At 42.1% G+C, this 21,171-nt stretch overlaps 1 protein-coding gene across 1 annotated transcript in view; it reads right to left on the bottom strand.

The window, feature by feature from the left end:
• The window catches only part of F5 (coagulation factor V), a 140,200-nt gene that overhangs the window by 117,194 nt on the left and 1,835 nt on the right, over positions 1-21,171 (bottom strand). Inside the window, exon 2 of the mRNA XM_077480938.1 lies at positions 3,951-4,033. Within this exon, the coding sequence (XP_077337064.1) occupies positions 3,951-4,033 (83 nt within the window). The remainder of the gene's footprint in view (positions 1-3,950; positions 4,034-21,171) is intronic.

The raw sequence follows: 21,171 nt of genomic DNA, 5'->3' as shown, positions 1-21,171 counted from the left end.
CGCGCTCTTGACGTTCGCAATTTCCGACCAACTTTGTGTGACCGTGTGTATGCAAGACAAGTTTGAGCCAACATTCGTTGTAAAAAAATCCATGGATTTGTTTGTCGGAATGTCCGATCAATGTCCGATCCTGTGTATGGTGCATAAGACTTTGCACACATTTCGTTTTGATGAAACTGGAATGCATTCATAATTTTTAACTGGATTTTTAATTGGGCTTTAAGGATTAGCACTCTGGAATAAAAACTCTTCTCTGAATAAGGTTGTGTGTCTTAAGCCCCATACACACTATCAGTTTTTCTGCTGTGTTTTTCCTTCAGGTTTACCAAAACCATGTAGTAGAAGGGCCTGCCTGATTGCATACGAATTGAAACTTCTAAGGTTTGACCTCATATTATATGGTTTTGGTAAATCTGATGGAAAAACTCAGCAGAAAAAACTGGCTTAATACAGGACTTTCAAGATCTTTCGGCTCTAGAAGAAACTATTTCTCCCCTTTATTTTCACATTAATTTTATTTTGTGAAGCAGCGCTACAATAGTACATACAATGTAGTTTGACCAAAATGGAATTTTCCACCTACTATTGCTTAATAAAGGATTGCTGGAACTTCCTTCTTTAATAATACAACGTTCCAACATAATTACCTCTGACTGCGCTATATATTAGAGCTTGTAATTAAAAGTCTCATGCCTATCAGCCTTTGAGTGTGGCCATCACCAGAAGCAAATACTTTAGCAGCAGGGGATCTTGGATAAGAAAGATTTTAGGATTTGAGCTGCAGGAAATACAATTATAAAGGAAAGATTATGTGTTGACCTAAAAAAGTGCAAAACAATACATGCCAAAGCAACAGTAGCCTAAAGCTAGCTTTTTTTTTTTGGTGTTTCATAACATTTCTACGATATAATTTGTAGTTTGCTGAAACAATGAAAATATCAAAGTTTAAAGTGACAAAATAGTATGTAGTAAAATAAAGTGAAGATATGAAAAACATTCATAGTACAATATTCTAATATTAATAAAAGCAGCGTAAACATGATTTATGGATTCTGGAAACATTTCAACTCCACACCAGAGAAGCCAGACAATTTTCTTTAGGGGTCATTCACATCTCTGTTGGGTCTGTGTTGCTCAATCAATGCAGTCCCAATGCAAAGACAAAGCAAAACGCCCTGTTTGTATAGGGCTGGTTACTGTTTGCTGAATGCTGGTTGTGCACACAATGATGTGTTTGCAAAATGTCCACCTAAACTTTACCAAAGCTGAAGAGGTTTAAAAAAAAAAAAACCTTCTGTGGTTCAGACACTGAAAAACTATATATATATTTTTTCAATATTAAATGTTCATTACATTTAAACAAATACAGAAAAAAAAGTTACAGAAAAATTATACATCGTGTGAGATTAATTATAATATGCTGGTTATAGGTGCATAATATAGTTGTTAAAACAACAAACATTGGTCTTAATTGTAAATATCTCATATTCCGACCACAAAATCCGTCGGATTTTTTCCAACGGATTTTGGCCGAAACTTGTGTTGCATACACACGGTCGGACAAAGTTGTAGAAACATTTGATAGTTCGGAACGAGATGACATTGTTTGCGTACGACTGGACTACGTAGAAGCTAGTAGCCAATAGCTTTGGTCTCGTAATTTAATCTGAGCATGCGTGCCACTTTGTCCTATTCTCTACAAACGATCGGAAAAAGTCAGATCGGATTTTGTTGGCGGAAAATTTGAGATCCAGCTGTCAAACTTTTTCCTTCAGAAGGAAAAAGTCCAATAGAGCCCACACACGATCGGATTTTCCGACAACATAATCCGATCGGACCTTTTCCGTCTGAATTTCCGAATGTGTGTACAGGGCATTAGGCTTCATGCACACTAGCATTTTTCTGCTCCTAAAAGCTAAATAGTGTTATCCTATGTGTCTATGCACACTACTTTAGGCTATTACCGTTTTTTGAGCTTCAGCATCTAGGAGCAGAAAAAACTCTATTATCATCGTTTTTATCCACTGCTTTTTTCTAGCATTTTTTTGTGCTTATAAATAATGCTAGTGTGCATTGAGCCTTATAGTTTACCGATTTGACAAAGGATGATGTATACTTATTGTTTTAGGTTAAAAATGCAAGAAAAACAAATAAAAATAGCACAAAAGGAAAGGAGAACATAGAAAATACAGTAAAAGTCTGCACATGATATATACATTTAGCTAGTGTGGATGTATAATTCTACATTGAGTGGAAAATAAATGATCTCATTCTATTAGTATTGTACCAATAAGAACCATGGTTTCCAGAGTTCAATAACTGTTTCAGGAGGTAATCTGTTAAATAATTTGTTGAACCTGTGTTATTTATTGCTATGTCTGAATTTATTGTTGAAACACCAAAAAAGTGTAGCGGCCATTTCTTGCCACATTTGTCTATTGGTCTTTTATTACATGGCTGTAGTTGGGGAAATGCTGTGGTTTGGGTGGGTGTGCCCTGCAATCCCCAAAAATGTATGTAGCAATAACAGGCCAGGAATTGATCAATATTACGATTGAAGCCCCATACACATTATTTCCGAAAGGCAAATCCACTTTGCACTTCAAGTACACTTGGAAGTGTAGTCGCTCTAAATCTAAGGGGTAGATCTGAAATGAGGGGAAGCACTGCTGATTTTATCATCCAATCATGTGCAAGCTAAAAAGCTGTTTTTTATTTTCCTTGCATGTCCCCCTCGGAACTACATTGACTTTACTTCCAAGTGCACTTGCGGTGCAAAGTGGACTTTCCTTTAGTAAATAACCCCCACTATTTTCTGCTGAGTTTTTCTTTCAGATTTACCAAAACCATATAATATGAGGTCAAATCTTAGGAGTTTCAATTTGTATGCAATCAGGCAGGCCCTTGCACTACATGATTTTGCTGAAGTAAAAACTGATAGTGTGTGTGGGGTTTAGGAATAGCTAATGGAGGGTTGGGTGGTGTTAAAACTCCTGTAATTTCAGAAATGATTGAAAAAATGTTTACCAAAAATGCTAAATACTTTTGCAGGACCTTAACCTCCCTGGCGGTATGATTAGTTCTGGTTTTAGGTGCTGAAAGCAGTACAATTATTTTGCATGGAAATTTGGCGTTTTATATTGTAGTCCTGTAATTCTTAGGGATAACTCTCTTAAATCTGTTCAAACCAGAGTCTAGTAGACATCCCAGGTATGATAAAGTTTATAATATAATAAATAATAATAAAAATTATTCAATTATGTAATCAAATCCTAAAACACTGAAAAAGGGACACTTTCTGGTTGCTATGGACAATCTCCAAATTCCAGCCATAAAAAACAGTATTTATAATATAAAATTGCATGCAGGGCACTGCACAGACCACTAGGGACAAAGGGGGTGTGTATTTTTTTTTATACAGTACTGTAATCTGTAAGATTACAGTACTGTGTGTGTTTTGTGTACTTTTTTTGAAATTGGCGCCAATCTCCGCTCCCGTGCGCCCTAACGTCGCAGGGAACGGAGCTCGGCGGCATTCGGGCACTGTGTGAATCGAGCGGAGGACAGTTCGATCACACATTGCGGAGGACATCGCTGGATCCAGGGGATAAGGTAAGTAACTTCTCCGTGTCCTCCCTGTATCCAGCGATGCGATCCCGAGTCTGGCTTGGGGTTACCGCTTGTGGAACTAAAATCCCAACCCGAGCCAGACTCGGGATCACCGCTAGGGAGGTTAATATATGCATTAACGTGCCTATATGTTTGCAGCATCTCCAAAATAGAGGACTGTAGAAAATTTTGCAAGCCTGTATGGAGTCAAGTACCATCTCAATGACAGTTTTTGCATTCGTTCGCAAAGGTTGACGCACCAAGGAGCTGCAAAGACTGACTGAGAGGCGGACAAGTGACGGTTTGATATTCATTTTAATTTTTGTTTTAAAGGAACTTACCTGACAGTTTTGAGCTACGTTTTAATGCAACAAAGCCTTTTTCATATTCCTTGTAAACTATCTTCTTAAACACATTATCGGAACTGCATAACAAAGACAAGATTTGGATGCATAAGTTATTGGCTATATCACAAGGAAAACATGCAATTTAAAGGCTCCACCTTATGCACCTGTATTAAGGGTGTAACATGCAACGTGGTGCAAATGTGATTGGTTGATATGGCCAACAAGAACATTGTCATGCATCGGCCATATAGCTAACTGGCAGAAAAAAAAAAACATTCATTGAATTCAATCATATAAAAATATCTTGCATCATTGGAATTCTTAAGTCTTTTATGGCCTAGCTCTACAGGAAGGCAAATACACTAGAGAAAGCAAAAAGTGTTGTTATACCTATTAGTGGCTAAATTAAACAAATAGTAGGGCCCATTCACACTGATGTGCTTAAAAACACGGTATGCATTTTTCAAAAGAACATATTTTTTAACGCAGTTTAAATGTGTTGCGTTAAAATTACAACACATATGTGTTTTGCATGCATTTTCATCCCTGGCACCTGAGAACAAATTGACACATGACTCCAATTTTTTTTTCCATTGACTATAATGGAAGGTGCCTTTTTTAAACAGCAAGCAGGACTTTTTAAAAACGCAGCACAGACATCGTGAACAGATAGAATTTAAAGGGAACTATTTTTAATGTGCTTTTGTTGAGCTAGAAAGGTGCCTTTTAGTAAGCACCAGTGTGAACAAGGCCAAAACCCTAATTTTTTAAGCACTTTCAGCAGCTGATTTGAAGTGATTGTAAAGTCTTGTTTTTTTTCCTATAAAAATAACAAACATGTTATACTCCTGCTCTGTTGCAGTGGATTTGCAAGGGCAGCCTGGATCCTCCTCTTCTAAGGTCCCTCTTTTGTGATCCTAGTCCCTTCCTCCTGTTCAATGTTCCCAAAGCAAGCAGCTAGCTATGGGGGCACCCCTGCCGAGTCACAGCTCCCTGTGTCCATTCAGACATGGAGCCCCTACCCGGCCACTCCCCCTCTCTCTCCTGATTGGATAGCCGATTTTGACAGCCAATGGTGCTGCTGCTGTGTCTCAGCCAATCAGGAGGGAGAATCTCAGATGGCTGAGACACTCGTGAACATCCCTGGACAGAGAGGGATCTCAGGTAAGTTTTAAGGGGGCTAAGGGGGGGCTGCTGCACACAGAAGGCTTTTTAGCTTAATGCATAGAATGCATTAAGCTGAAAAATCTTCTGACCTTACAACTCCTTTAACCACTCACTGAGTATGCAGCTTTTTTATCTTTAAATACTCATCTATGTTCCAGTTTAAGCTGATGCCATGCCCACTGCCCCAGACTTTCTGTTTCAGGATGGCTTCTTTGTTTTGCAGCATCCTATAGCGTCACCCTTGCATGTAGGAACTAGAGTTGTGTCTCCCTATACCGTGTGCATTAATAGAAACACACAGCCCCATAGCCTAGGGTGGCAAGGCAATCCCCTGTCCCATCTCCTCCTTCCCCCCCCTTCTTCAAGCTGACTGAAGACTGCACTGCCCACTGTTAACTCCTTGAAGACTAGAAGTTTAGGGAAGCAGCATTGAAAGAGCAGGAGCCAGCAGCATTGAAATCTGTAAACTGGAAGTTCTGTAGTAAGAATTTAACAAATACTTTACTGGGAAATGTTCAGTTTAGTGTGTTAAAAACTCTGAGGGTTGCAAGACATGTCACAAATAATAACTGTCACAGTTGCTATAATGGAAGGTGCAACTGTGTGCAACATTTCCCAACTGAAATGTCAGGCCATCAAATAACTGATCACATGTGAAGCACCATGGAAACTGCAGATGAAACAGAAGCTAAGATGGCAACCATGGCTGTAAAGCATAGGAGGGTTAGTTCCACTTTAATATACAAATGCACACAATTAAAGTCTAATTAACTGGAATCCAAATTGGAGGCACCCTCCCTCTTTTGGAACCAACATCTTCTGTCTATTTCTAACTCCTCAGTTGTCCCTTTTTTTTATTCTGATATGTATCCCTGTATATAGATGTATTATTTAATGTGTATGTTACCCCAAAAAGATTTTGTAGATTTGTATATTATTTGCAAATGTTAGCAGTTGTATTTATTTGTTTCTTATGGGTGAAAAACCTGGTGGTCCTGACAGTTCCCCATCTTCTGTTTCACTCTGACCCAGGGCAGTCTTTAACGTGGGGCAAACAAGGCACCTGCCCAGGGCCCTGTCATTGTTTTTGGGCCCAAAGCAGCTGCCCCTTAAGCCAGCTCTGCCCACAAATTGGGAGTTCCAACAGCGCCGCAAAATGACTGCTCCAGTCCCCAGTTCACACAGGCAACAGCCGGTATAAGTGTGCTGTGCTGTAATCTCAAGCAAGGAGCAGCCAGGGGCCGTGAGCTCCAATGACGCTCTGACCCAGCTCTTATGCCATGCCTGTACATCAGGACCCGACTCAGGAGGCCTCGGGTAGGAGCTGATGCTATGCTAGCGGCAGCCGGAAGCAGGAGTGTGTGTCTGTAGATGGTGAGCTGACTCAGTAGAGCTTGGCAGACCAAGACCAGGTAGGTTCTTCTTACCCCCTGGCTCCCCGTATTAAGTTCCAAAACTCTGACCTGACTGTGACTTTTATTTAGAGAGCATGCAGCATAGCCCACAAGACCAGTGGTGGCACTGTGCTGTCATCTTCCACACAGTGAAATGCAGCACTGCTTGATGGGATAAGTTTGCTCAAGCACAACAGCCCATTTATTTGAATTGGTTGCCATGCCTGCATTTCCATCAGAAAAAAATGTGCTCCCATAATTTTAAAAAACACAGTGGCCTTACAATCGCATCATTCTTTTGCACCATGTGATTTCCCAGAAGTTCCTGCACCTGCAAATGTGCTACATTTTTAGATGCGTAGGCCACTGCATTTTTAAAATGCTGCATACACCTTTTTATGCGTGGGTACAGCAGGCTTGGAAGCCCATTCAAATGAATGGGCTGTTGTGCTTGAGCAAGCTCGCATACTGTACATGTGAACCAGGCCTAAAGCGGTAGTAAATCATTTTAAAAATAAACAAAATAAAAAGAACTTATGCACAAACCAAGACACTAACAAAATAAAGTAAAATGAGAAAATGTGCAAAAACAGGGGCAGCAGCCAACACTCAAATATGTCTCGCATATATCACTGATAAAAATCAATTAAATGTGGCACTACTTCCAAAGTGCTTAATAATAATGCTACAAGATATGTGCACACAACAGTTGACTAAATGACATAACATAAATAACAATTAGAAAAGTTGACCCTACTATGCAGTGCTCCCAAATCTCCAGTGCTGAAAATTTTCTAATAATAATGGAAAAAATTGGATATAAAAAGTGTGCCTTATTATATATGAAATCCACACAGCATTTCAGTGAATATAAGTTGTAATGAAAATTTAAAATTTTAAAAACAATGTCCAGAGACATAATCAAATAAAACACAGAAAAAAACCTTCAACAGACCCTCTCCCTTTGGATTGGCAAAAATGCTTTACTCTTACCCCCAAAAATCACTTGCCACAAAACCCCAAGAAAAAGGGTATAAACTGGTATCTAGATGGTCTAGATGTCCCTCTCTTATGACACTTCAACCACATTATACCAGATACATGTTGATGATCTCATACTGCTAAAGGTAACATGCTTGATATTTGGGGGGATTTATACAGTAAACTAACCGACATCTTTATTCAACCATCACCCAGGATGGCCCTCCTGTCCATGATTCTTGGATCTCTTCAGTCAGTGAAAAAATATGTGCTTAGACACTTCCTCAGTACAGCCAGAACAGTCATTCCTCAACACTGGAAATTGACTTCCGTACTCTCCTTTAAGGAATGGGCAATTGAACTAGACTCCATCAGCCTGCAATGGCTACTGACACAGGAAATTGGAAAAGAAGACTTTTTTTCATACCTGGAATGCCTAGGCCAGGTTAAGAGACTCACCTGAGTTCCTGACCTGGGCTAAAGGGAACTTGGCAATCGTCCCTAACCAGCCATGATGGAGTGTTCCGGTAAACCAATGTTTCCCAAATCTGGTTTCTACCTCTTTCCCCCTTGGTGATCCTTTTTTTTTTCTTTTTTTTTTCCTTTCTTTCTCCTCTATCTCTTTTTTCCCCAGTCTTTTTGCTTTTTTAAGATAAAATGCGATCCCCAAAACAAAAGCAGAATATACGATTAGCTAAAACCTAAATATAACTTTTGACCCCTCTGAATATCTAAATAGGTACTTAGTACACATTAGTTGAGAAATATATACCCTTGACCTACAGGGTATATACATTGAACCTCAAACATTGATATAGGTTTTCTACTCTTTTATGTATATTATAAAAGTGAATTTGGTTCTTTTTTAACTGAAAAAAACTTTAATAAAAATAAGATTTAAGAAATAAAACTGGGGAGCAGATCGGTTTGTTTTGCGGAAGGCTGGGGTGGAGAGCAAAGTTGCGCAGGGGGCGGGGCAAGAAAATGTTGGCAGGTGTGAGAAATCAAATACTCAGCTCAGGAAACACTCAACAGACAGAAACAATCAATCACTGTTCCACTCACTACAGTGATGCCAAAAACAAAATTTAACCTAGCAGTAGTGGCATTCCACATAAAAGAAAGTTTAGCAAAAATAGTGCACATTAAGCAAATTAGGTTGTCACCAGGCAATCCACAACCATGTGACAGGCACTATTACAATCACATATTAATTTACAGCCTATCGGGTAGAGCCCTACCACTAGCTAATAGTAGTGAAAAAAAGTCAATATATGAATTTGTGTATATAATTTAATATAAGCTTGTGAATTCCTTGCTGTTGTTTACCTTATCAGCATGAACATCAGAACAATATATACTTTACATCACAATACTGTATTGAAGCATTATATCTGCTGAGATGATCCTCCAGTGAATAAATGACGCATAAATATCACATAGTCCTGAAGTATAGGATTACGGCTGGGTTCACACCATTGCGAACTGGATGCAGGATCGCCACATCCAATTCGCAATAGCAGGAGGTTTTGACCGGCTCTCTATGGAGCCGGTTCACATATCACCGCAGTGGGTCCGATGTGTTTTGCACATACATGCTGTGTGTCTTTTGGTCCGAATTCAGCCCAACATTGGGGCTGAAATCAGACCTGAAATGGTGAACCAGCACACACCGAACCCCTGCTGTGAGCCGCATGCAGCTCATATGTAAACTGAGCCTTAAAGTCTATATACTGTTCCTTCTTAGGCATGCTACTGCCACCTGGTGGAGCAAAATATAGGGGCAAAGCATAACGTAACCTAAGGATTACAATATAAGTAAATGCAAAGGTCTGACACACTGACGATCATTGCTGTACTAAGCAAAAATTCACATCCAAACTAAGCTAACATTTCCAACTGATAATTAGTTTATGGCTAACTATGGTTAAATTAGCACAATAGCCCATGAATGTATTGCAGAGAAAGAGAGGATATCTTTTTTGTAATGGTCCTAGAAGCCAAAGTTCGGTAGACCAAAACAATGAAAACAAAAACCCCCAAAAATCAGCTGCAATCATCAGTGTTTTTTTTCTGTATACAATTTCAGCAAACTGTAGAAAGGCCTCTCAGGGCATAAGCAGCTGCCGATGAACAACAAAGTTCAATGTCAGGAAACACATGTAGCACTGACCCCCGAAGGAGCTGCTGGTTTTTGTTGAGCTTACCGTTACCTTCTTGACCTCACCTCTGTCTAGGGGTTCCCATGGTAGATGGCCCAAAGAAATGCAGAAACTGACACTGGATCCTCTTTTGGGTTATTTATTTAGAAGATAACACAGTTTCTTAATATAGGTAGAGAGTTAGAAAGGAAGTTCAGGTTTTGGAACTGCAAAGTCCAGAGAATAAACTTTCACAGCTGGATTCTCACAACCTCCGGATAGACCTCCTCCCACTAGGCCTTGCAGGCGGCAGGGTGTTAAGTAAAGCAAAGTCTCTGCCACAGACTTGAATGTAGAAAACTTGAGATATAAAAGTCTCTGCCATAGACTTGTATGTAAAACACTTGAGAAATAAAAGTCTCTGCCACAGACTTGGGTGTAACTGAAGGACATAGACAAATTTAGAGAACTGTCATACGGTACCAGTATCTCTCAGTCGGTCCGGTGATACTGTATGAATATGGATCCACAAAGTGTCCTTCAACTGAGCCTCCAGGCTCCTTCTGAGAAACCAGCCTTCCCCTGGATGCTTCTCCAGTTGGTGGGCCTCTCCCTAGATGAGACGGCACTGGACCACCTATGAATTATTACAGCCTCATATCCAATCAGGCCTGTCCTTGCAGTTGCTTCGCCTCAGGCTATCCAGCCCCCGAGGCTTGGAATTGCATGGATCCGCACCCCATGCCAGGAGGGTCATGGGGGCTGATCAGGAGGACCAGGTCCAAACAGACAGAAAATCTCTTCTGGAGCAGAACCCAGAAGCACGTGATAACAGTACCTTACATACCACCTCCCAGAATGCAAAGCAGGAAAACACTCCCACTGGGCTGGTTCCAAGACAAGGATGGTACTCAATACATCCAACTAGACTGCGTTCTACCACTTGCTGGCAGTGACAGCGACACCTGCAGCCAAGGAGAACTCAGTGCATTCCATCTAGACTGGTACTGAAACCATAATTTAGCAAAATTAGCCGTAAAACATAACTGTGGTTTTAGGAATATTAATTTTCAAAAACATATAGCCTGTGCTCGTCAGGAGCCGGCGCTACACACATAACAGCTTCATATGCATAAATCTGGGCCCCAGATATTAACGAACCACTCCTGGTTTCTATGCCCAGCGTTCTTGATAACAACCCTGTCCTTGTGCATAAACCTTTCAATACGCCAGCTATCTTTGGCATTAAAGAACTTCTGCCAGAAAGTGGAAAAGTTCTGATTCCTGCAGGGTTTAAGTAGATTGTGGTATTCCTAAACCTCCTCTTTTAACCACGCTTGCCGACATTTCTCAATCTCCTCCATCAGCTCACTGGAAACATATACGGGCACTCATACCCATATTCCAAACCTACCCATTGACTGTAGCCTGGAAAATATGGGCAACTTCTGCATGTTCCTTCTTACTGGAAGAGCACAAAGATTCCTACCCCACTTAATCAATTCCCTGTGGGCTTCATGTTGTGCCAGAGCCCTGGCAAAGGTGCAAGAAGGGTACATTTCTGTTCTCCACCCACTGTAGGCCTCACTCAGTTGCAGCCGCATCAGCCTCATCCTGCTCCTCTCTATCTCCCAATGACGACTCAGATTGAGCCCATTCCAAATAGTGTTGGGCGAATGGTTCGGCCCGAGCATCCAACACCCAAATTTGCAGGGTGTTCGCCCCGCCAATGAATGCCCTGCAATGTACTGCACACCCCAATCAGGGTGCAGTATAAGCTGGTTGTTAAGAAGCAAGGCCGTGAAGTTGGCATCCTTAACAATCAATGAGTTACCAGCTGTCAATGGGTTTCTGCGCAGACAGATGGAAAATATAAATTTGCCGGTTAAAAAAAAAAAACGGCATGCCCCCCCCCCCCTTCGAGTCTGGTATGGATTTTAGGGGAAAAAAATGGTGTGACCACCCCCCCCCCACCCCGAAATCTATACCAGACCCTTATCTGGGTATGCAGCCTGGCAGGTCAGGAAAGGGGGGGTGCCCCCCCTGAACCATGCGAGGCCACATGCCCTCAACAAAGGAGGGTGGGTGCTTTGGGGCGGGGGGGCCCTGGCGATGCCACCTGGTGGCACTACCCCCGTCACTGACCCAGCATGTATTGGACCGTGATATCACAAGAGGGGCAGTGCCACCAGGTGATGTCGTCAGGTGGCCCCGCCTTTACCTATATAAGAACTGTCAAACAGTGGAGCCTACAGTAGGCAGTCTTCATGGATGGTGGGACTGTTTTTTTTTTCCGGGTGCCGCAGTCGGCATGATTGACAATGGATTTACATCGGGGGACACTGTTATTTTATTTTTTAATAAATAAATTGTCAAAAACAGTTTCTGTGTATTTATAACCTTTTACACTACTATGTACCGCATACTCATTCACATGGGGGGGGGGGGCGGGATCTGCGGGCCTTCTTGTTAAAGGGGACTTCCAGATTTGGATAAGCACCCTGCCCACAGACCCTCACAACCACTGGCTAGGGTTGTGGGGCAGAGACCCTTGTCCCCATCATCATGGGGAAATGGTGCTTTGTGGGGGGGCCCAAAGCACCCCCCATGTTGAGATGTTGAGGGCATGTGGCTCGCTCGTCCCACCCCTTTCCTGAGCTGCCAGGCTCCATGCCCAGATAAAGATCTGGTATGAATTTTGGGGGGACCCCACAGCGATTTTTTATTTTGGCGAGGGGTTCCCCTTAAAATCTGTACCACACAGTTTTTTCTTTATTTATTTTTTTAATAGTTAACGCAAGTCAATTTAAAGTGATTTCTCATTTTTACTACAGCTTGTTCTATGCTACAGATGCGCCACTTTACAGGCAGACTAAGGGGACCCCCCAGAATCTATATTTTAAATAATTTTTAGTTTTTATTGTTGCACTTTAAACATCATTAAAATCACTGCTCCTGAAAAAAATAACAATAACAATCTGCCTCTCTCCTGCTTGGCAGTAGAAGAATTGTTTGGGCTTCATACCCTATTTCAGTCAACTGGGAAAACCGGTACCTCCGGGCAGTAGCCTGTATTCCAATTCCAGATTGCTTGGCATTAATTCTAAAAGCGATTCCCCACAGTGTCTACAGAAGATCCAGGCTTTTACTATAGCTTTCAGCAGTTCACACCCACGAGGCACAGGGGCTTGGACCCCCTCACTGTTCCCAGTGCAAAACAGTCTCGATGCACCAGTTGCACGCCAGTGTCTGTCCACTGCTTCTGAGATTCAGACAACCAGTCCAGATGCTTTGGGGACAGCCCCATCACCTCCCAACAGCCCAAAAATGGAAGTGTGCCATCTTGGTACACTCACTCCATGTGTAGATTCCACATTGAACTTTGCTCCCTCAGCGTGTGCATAATGGCTCTGCAGAGGAAAACTGTAGTAAGACCAGAGTTTTTCATTTGCAGAATCATGGGGGATGCACCTCTGGCACTGAATGTATGTGTTTTCAGGGGTTATTGGGTTGTGCTGGAGGGTCTATTTTTGTTGGCTGCTGAGGGATCTATTGTCGCTGGCAGGGATCTGTTGTTGTTGGGAGGTTATATTGCTGGGAGTGATCTAATGTTAAGAGTGAGGTTTATTTTTACGGACTGTTGGAGGGTCTATTGATGCTGGCTGCTGGGAAAGTCTATTGTTTCTTGGGGGGGGGGGGGGTATTTTTGTTGCAGGGGGGTCTAAAGTTGCTGGGCAGTCTAATGTGGAAGGGGGGGATCTAATATTGCTGGCTGCAGGGGATCTATTTTACAGCTTTTCTTGATATCTTTAACAAATTCTATACAAATTACTCAGCAGCAAAATTATTGGTTCTGTAGTCTCTGTACTTGGAGGTGGGGAAGGGGCAGGACCCAGGTAAAGTGCTCGGAGGTGAGTAGGGGGTGGAGACAAGGAGTGACTTGATAGGGGTGAGTACCTTCACCTATTGTCTTAGAAAAAAAGCCCTGAGTAAGACCAATGATTTATTATACTCAATGTAGGGCCACTCACATTTAGTAGCTAAAAAAACAGGTTCATCATGGTAGCACCCTCTACCTTAGGTAAGTAGGTGCTAGAATAGTGGGTTTGTTTTTAATGTTATCGCAGGTAAATTTAGGTAGGCCTATGCTGGGAGCTAGGCCTGTTTGTTTTGATTTGGTGGCAGGGGAGTGGTTTAGTCTAGCAGCAGGTGACTGATATGTGCCTCAGCTCTTGGGCACCTCCTCTGTTTCCAGGGAGAAGAATCTGGAAAGGGGGCAGGGATGGGAGCTGGGGTGACATGGGGTGTATGTGGGAGCCCTGACCAGTCTCCAACTGGGATTGGCAGGGGACAGGCCTCCTATATAAGCCCATCGTCAGCCTGCTGTGAGAGGAGTTGTCGGGTGGATGAACTGAATGATGGAGTAGTCCAGGAAAGTCATTCAGGAGGGATCCATGCCGGGGTCGGTGAGTGAAAAAAAGCTCTGGCGATACAGCAGCATGGAGGTCTCAGAATTCAGCGGCAAGCTGCATCTGGTGACAAGTAAGCTGCATTTCTGGTGACAAGTAAGCTCCATCTTGGTGACAAGTAAGCTACATCTCCGCTGACAAGTAAGCTGCATGTCTGGTGACAAGTAAGCTGCATCTCTGGTGGCAAGTGAGCTGCATCTCTGGTGGCAAGTGAGCTGCATCTCTGGTGGCAAGTGAGTGCTGCATCTCTGGTGACAAGTGAGTGCTGCATCTGTGGTGGCAAATAACAAGCTGAATCTCTGGTGACAAGTGAGCGTCGCATCTCTAGTGACAAGTAATAAGCTGCATCTGGGGACAGGTGAGCACTGTATCCCTGGTGACAAGTAACAATCTACATCTGGTGACAAGTGGGCACTGCATCTCTGGTGACAAGTGAGTGCTGCATCTCTGGTGACAGGTGAGTGATGCATCTCTGGTGTCAAGTAGCAAGCTACATCTCTGGTGACAAAAGTGAGCACTGCATCTCTGGTGACAAGTGAGTGCTACATCTCTTGTGATAAGTGAGTGCTGCATCTCTAGTGGCAAGTAGCAAGCTGCATCTTTGTTGAACTCTCCCTCTTTCTCCCTCCATACCTCTCTTTCTTCTCCCTCCATCCCTCTTTCATCTCAGACTCTAACCACACCCCCTTTAAGTCACGCCCAATATTTAGTTTAACAACTTCAATACTGGGCCCTTATACACCCTTCCTGCCCAGACCAATATTCAGCTTTCAGTGCTCTTGCAATTTGAATGCCAATTACTCGGTCATGCAACAATGTACCCAAACAAAATTTTTATTGTTTTTTTTTTTTTTTTGAGCTTTCTTTTGGTGGTATTTAATCACCACTCTTTTTTGTGACATAAGTGAAAAAAGAGCGACATTTTTAAAAAAAAGTAATTTTTGTTCATAAATTTGGGAAAAAATTTACACTGCTACATATCTTTGGTAATAATAACCCAAATAAGTGTATATTATTTGGTCTGTGTGAAAGTTATAGAATCTACAAGCTATAGTGCAAATCATTGAAAATTGATTACACCTGGTGTACTGATGGCCTATCTCATTCTTGAGTCCTTGAAATGTCAGGAAAGTACAAATACCCCACAAATGACCCTTTTTTGAAAAGTAGACAGTCCAAGGTATTTATTTTGAGGCACAGTGAGTTTTTTGAAGTCATAAGTTATTTCTCACACACAGCATATGCATACTTCCTATTAGACCCCAAAATACATTCTGCTACTCGTTGACTATGGCGATACCACATGTGAGACTTTTTCACAGCCTGGCCACATAGAGAGGTTCAACATGCAGGGAGCGCCATCAGGCATTCTAGTAGCATAAATTACACATGTATTTTCCTAGCGACCTATCACAATTTTGAAGGCCCTGGAGCACCAGGACAATAGAATTACCCATTTTGGAAAGCAAACACCCAACGTATATTCTCTGAAGCATAATGGGTCTTTTGAACTTTTTTTTTTCCAAAAGTCTATGTGGAAAGAAAATTAAAACTTTTCTTTTTACACAAAGTGGTCAATTTATAAGATATTTTTAAATGCCTAGCATGTACATAGCAAAATTTACACCCCAAAATACATTCTGCTACTCCTCCTGAGTATGACAATACCACATGTGTGAGACTTTTACATGGCTTTTACATGGCCTGGCCACATAGAGAGGCCCAACATGCAGGGAGTACCATCAGGCGTTTTAGGAGCATAGATTAAACATATGATTTCCTAACAACCTATTACATTTTTGAAGGCCCTGGAGCACTTGGACAGTAGAATTACCCACAAAAGAAAAGAAAGAAAACACCCCAATGTATAATCTTTGAGGCATTATGAGTCTTTTGAATGGTTCATTTTTTTCCCAACGTTTTTAAAAAACTTGGAAAGAAAATGTAAACTTATTTTTTTTTTTACACAAATATGCCAATTTGTTAGATTTTTCTAATACATAGCATGTACATAGCAAAATGAAACCCCAAAAAATATTCTGCTATTCCTCCTGAGTATGGCGATATCACATGTATGAGACTTCCCAACCGGTGACAGGTAGTCATGTACTCTGATGAGCTGGTGACAGGTACTTGGGTACTCTCATGAGCTGGAGATAGCTACTCAGGTACTCTGATGGGCTGGAGATAGGTACACGGGTACTCTGATGGGCTGGTGACAGGTACTCGGGTACTCTGATGGGCTGGTGACAGTTACTCGGGTACTCTGACGGGCTGATAACAGGTACTGGGGGTACTGTGATGAGCTGAAGATAGGTACTCGGTACTCTGATGAGCTGGTAATGGGTACTCTGATGAGCTGTGACAGGTACTCAGATGGGCTGTGATGGGTACTCTGGGGCTGGTGACAGGTACTCAGATGCTGGTGACAGGTACTCTGGGGCTGGTAACAGGTACTCTGGGGCTGGTGACGGGTACTCTGGGGCTGGGGAAAGATACTCAGATGCTGGGGACAGGTACTCAGATGCTGGTAACAGGTACTCAGATGCTGGTAAAAGGTACTCTGATGAGCTGGTGACAGGTATTACTGATGGGCTGTGGCATCTCCTCCTTATTTGGCGGGGCAATCGGGCATATCCCTGCACTTTTTCATCTAGGTCTCCTCCTCACACACACTGAGGAGGAGAACCTGGAAACGGCACTACAGCCGTTTGTTGACATTTGTGACTGGCTGAGATTGGACACATCCAGTCACGTGGTAAACAGCCAATTTCATTGTCTCTTTACCCTGATCGGGGATGGGCTGTGTCCGAGCAGTGGTCACGAGCAAAATAAATGTTACTGGCTGTGATTGGACACAGCTGGTCACGTGGTAAAGAGCCAATTTCATTAGCTCTTTACCCTGATCAGGGAGGGGCATGTCTGATCCCCAATCGCGACACTGGGCCTGCAGTAGCGGTGATAACCCGGTATGGCAGGGTGTTTTTGCGGATGTCATTTGACAATGGCAGGGTAGGGAAGTGGTTAAAGAACGCCCATTTTTTAGCGCAGTGCTGCATCCCCCCCCCCCCCCACTATGTCACGCCTACCTACAATGAATGCCCCACCCCCAATTATAATAAGACTTCGCCTACAGACAAAAAAGTGTCTCTATACATTTTTTGACAATGTTGGCAATTATGTGGCAGGGCGGGCGCGCTCCTGGATCACATATATTTCCAGCATGATTTATGGCTGGGACCTGCTGATTGGCTTAGCAGGTCTCTGTTAAACACAGGGCTCTGTACAAAAAGCAATTACATCTCTTAGTAAAATCAACACACATTACACATTGTTAGGCACACAGTTAACCCTTTGATTGCTCCTAGATGTTAACTCCTTCCCAGCCAGTGTCATTAGTACAATGACAGTGTATATTATTATTGTTTTACTGGTGATGTCAGTGTCAGTTAGTCAGTTTCCACCCAGTGTCAGTAAGTGTCAGATTGTCCTTCGCACTATCACAGTCCCACTATAATGTGCTGAACACCGCAATTACTATACAGTATATATACTACCATTTGTAGGCACTATAACTTTCACACAGACCAATCGATATACACTTATTGGGATTTTTTCAGAATACATTTTGGCCTAAATTTATTAAGAAATGTGTTTGTTTGTTTTTTATGGAATATAGCAAAAAGTAAAGAAAAATGTAAAAATTTTTTACAAAATTTAATTTTTATAAGATATTTTTTCGTCTTAAATAATAAAGAATAAAAAATTAAGTGGAGATCAAATACCACTAAAAGAAAGCTTTTTGTGTGAAAAATATATAAATGTAATTTGGGTACACTGTTGCATGACCGTGCAATTGCCAGTTAAAGTGGTGCAATGGCAAATAGCAAAAACGTTCTGGAGCTTAAGGCCGCGTACACACGGGCGGACTGTTCGCCCAACTTTGTCCGCTGAACAGTGTTTGGGCGGACAGTCCGCTCGTGTGTGGGCTTTCAGCGGACAGTTTCAGCGGACAGTTGGACGGACAAGGTTTTTCGGAATTTCCGAAAAACTGTCCGCTGAAACAAGGTTTCAGCGAACAGCCCGCTCGTGTGTAGGCTTGTTCGTCAAACAAAGTTGCGCGCATGCTCAGAAAGGATTTTCACGCCGAAAGCTATAATGCAGTGTATAGGACGTCGTATTTTTCGTCCCGTCGTACGTGCCGTTCACGTCATCGCGCACGGTTTCAGCAAACTGTTCGTTCGTCGTGTGTGGCCATGTCCGTCCATGCTAATTTTGAGCGGACTGTTTGCCGAAACTGTTGGACGGACAAAGTTGGGCGAACAGTCCGCGCGTGTGTACGCGGCCTAAGTGGTTAATGTTGTTACTACCCAAAAATTAGAGCACCGGTAATCTGTGCATTGGCCCACTTGAAGTAAATAGACTGCATGACGTAAAACAGAAACTCTTACACAGTTTGCCATTGTTTTTCATAATGACTGTTCTCTGCTAAGCTGTAAAAAGAATTTGTAATTTACATCAGCACATTCTTCTTTATTGTAGGTAGTAACATTTTATTGTCATTTCGGGGACATTTTACTGGTGACTGTAACTATCAGAGGACGCTGTAACCAACTCCAACAAATACTTTCTTCAAGGCTACATTGTCCCTGGTTTCCAGCATTTGGTTTATTTAAAGGCAGGAGAAGTGATCTGTGATATTCTCCTGTATTTAGGGCCCCTAATGCCTCGTACACAAGATCAGAATTTTGGTCGGAAAAAGCTCTGATGGTTTTCCCAACGGAATTCCGATGGGATTTCTCTCAAGCTGTCTTGCATACACATGGTCACACCAAATTCCGAGCGTCAAGAACGTGGTGACTTACAACGCGTACGACGGAACTAGAAAAAGGAAGTTCAATACCCAGTAGCCAATAGCTTCCAAATTGTAGTTGAATCTGAGCAAGCGTGAGTTTTTGCGTATCGGAATTGCATATACACGATCGGAATTTCCGATAGAAAGTTTTTCCGTCTGAAAAATTGAGAACATGCTCTCAATTTTTTGCTGGCGGGAATTCGGCCAGCTAAATTCCGATGGAGCATACACACGGTCGCATTTTCCGATGAAAAGCTCTCATCGTTTTTTTGCTGGCCGAAATTCCGATCGTGTGTACGCGGCATTACACACGGAACACAGTTCTTCTGTATTCTGAGCTTTTGCTTCTGAATGCATGAGGCCCTAAACGCAAGTATCTTTTGATACAGAGTCCAGCCTCATCCAATCGCAGCCCGCCATAGTCTTTGACATAGACTTTGAAAGGCTGTAGGCAGCAGAGCTGGACACTGTACCTACCCATCCTGCATTCACGAACACACCAGGAGGAACGCACAGCAATTACATGGCCCCATGCGCAAGGAGCCTAAATGTATTTGTATTTACATGCCTTTAGTTGTTGTGTATGTGTTTAGACATGTTCAGAAAATCTAGTTTGCCCCCTGGACACACAGAATAATTTTTTTTATAAAGGCAGCTAAACTGAACGCACTTGAATGCTGATATGATAGATTAGTAGAGCTAAACAGAAATAGAAATGGTATGAATGAGCCAAAACAATAAACGTTCATATCTTTGTGCTACAATGCAATGTGTTTTTTGGTAAGCACTGCCTTCATGAGTTGCCGGTCTCCGGCCGAGATTGGAACCATGTATGGGCTGAATGTACCCAAGCTGATTGATCAATCAACTTGGGTACAGCCAGCCTGATGGATTTTGAGATTCATTCTAGCGACTGTTAAGCTGTTTTAGGCACTAGCAATAATCACTGTGTTGTCCCGGTGGGGACGGCTTCCCCCACTGGGAGAATGCAATGGCTCCGTGGGAGGGATTCAAGTGATTTTCTTTCCTGCAACCTGTGGCTGCAAGAAAGAAATTTGCTCCATCTGTGGCCAGCCTTATGGCATCAATATGTGTTTTAGGCAAAATATGGGGCGGGGCTAGGTAACAAGGTGGCACATCTAGCATATGAATAGACAGCTAAATAAGAAAGAAAGTGGCAAGTGGACTTTTAGGTTACCCAACGGAGATATGCAATAATCAGAAATATTTTTTATTGGTATGCATTAAAATACTAGTAATTCATAAAAAAACAGGCAACCTTGACCCATAGCGCATAGTAATTAGACCTCATCTGAAAGAGTTATGCCCCCTTCCCAGCCTAAATATGCGCAAATTACATTAATATAATCGGTCTGTAAAAACACAAATGATTTTGTCCTATCCAAAGTCTCAAGGCTGGGGGTGAGAGACAGTCCCCGAATTCTCAACCTGTTTCTCAAAGAAAAAGTCTGCTTATTCAGGAGCTCAAATGAGGGGTGTACAAAATATGTGAAATGTGATCAAATTGTTGAGAAAGATGAGAGTGGCAACACTCAAAAATCTACCGGGTGGACACCAAGGCCACTTAATTAGGTGTTATTAACACTGCACACCATAACATCATCCACCATTTGATCACAGGCTTAATGAGGACATAAGAGAAGGTACCTTTCTAAAGTGATGAAAGATGTGTGCATATAATTATAAATGGTTACAGATATAACAGTATCCCCCCAAATAGGTGATATTTCAGATTTTTAAATATCTGCGTCGGGGACTTTAAAAGTCCACTTGTCACTTTTTTTCTTATTTAGTTTTGTTTCAGGCAAAGACATATTATATGCATTATAATATAATATATTATTTTACATAATAATAATAAATTGTAGCTTAGTGGTTAGCACGTCATCCTTGCAGCACTAGGGTCACCAAAGCACGGCTCTGTTTGCATGGAGTTTGCATGTTCTCCCTGTGCTTACATGGGGTTCCTCCCAAACTCCAGACATGCTGGTAGGTTGATTGGCTCCTGTCTAAATTGGTCCTAATCTGTGTGCATGTGAGACAGGGACCTTAGATTGTAAGATCCTAGACTAATAGGTAGGGACTAATGTGAATGTACAATATATGTAAAGCACTGCATAAATTGTCGGTGCTATATAAATACCTGTAAAAAAATGAATTAATTAACTTTTAGTAATTTAGTAATGT

The sequence above is a fragment of the Lithobates pipiens genome, unplaced genomic scaffold (genome assembly GCF_037356315.1).
Source record: "Lithobates pipiens isolate NorthernLeopardFrog02 unplaced genomic scaffold, aLitPip1_a1.2 Scaffold_16, whole genome shotgun sequence".
Classification (NCBI taxonomy): Eukaryota; Metazoa; Chordata; class Amphibia; order Anura; family Ranidae; genus Lithobates; species Lithobates pipiens.
This window is presented reverse-complemented; position numbering and strand designations above follow the sequence as displayed.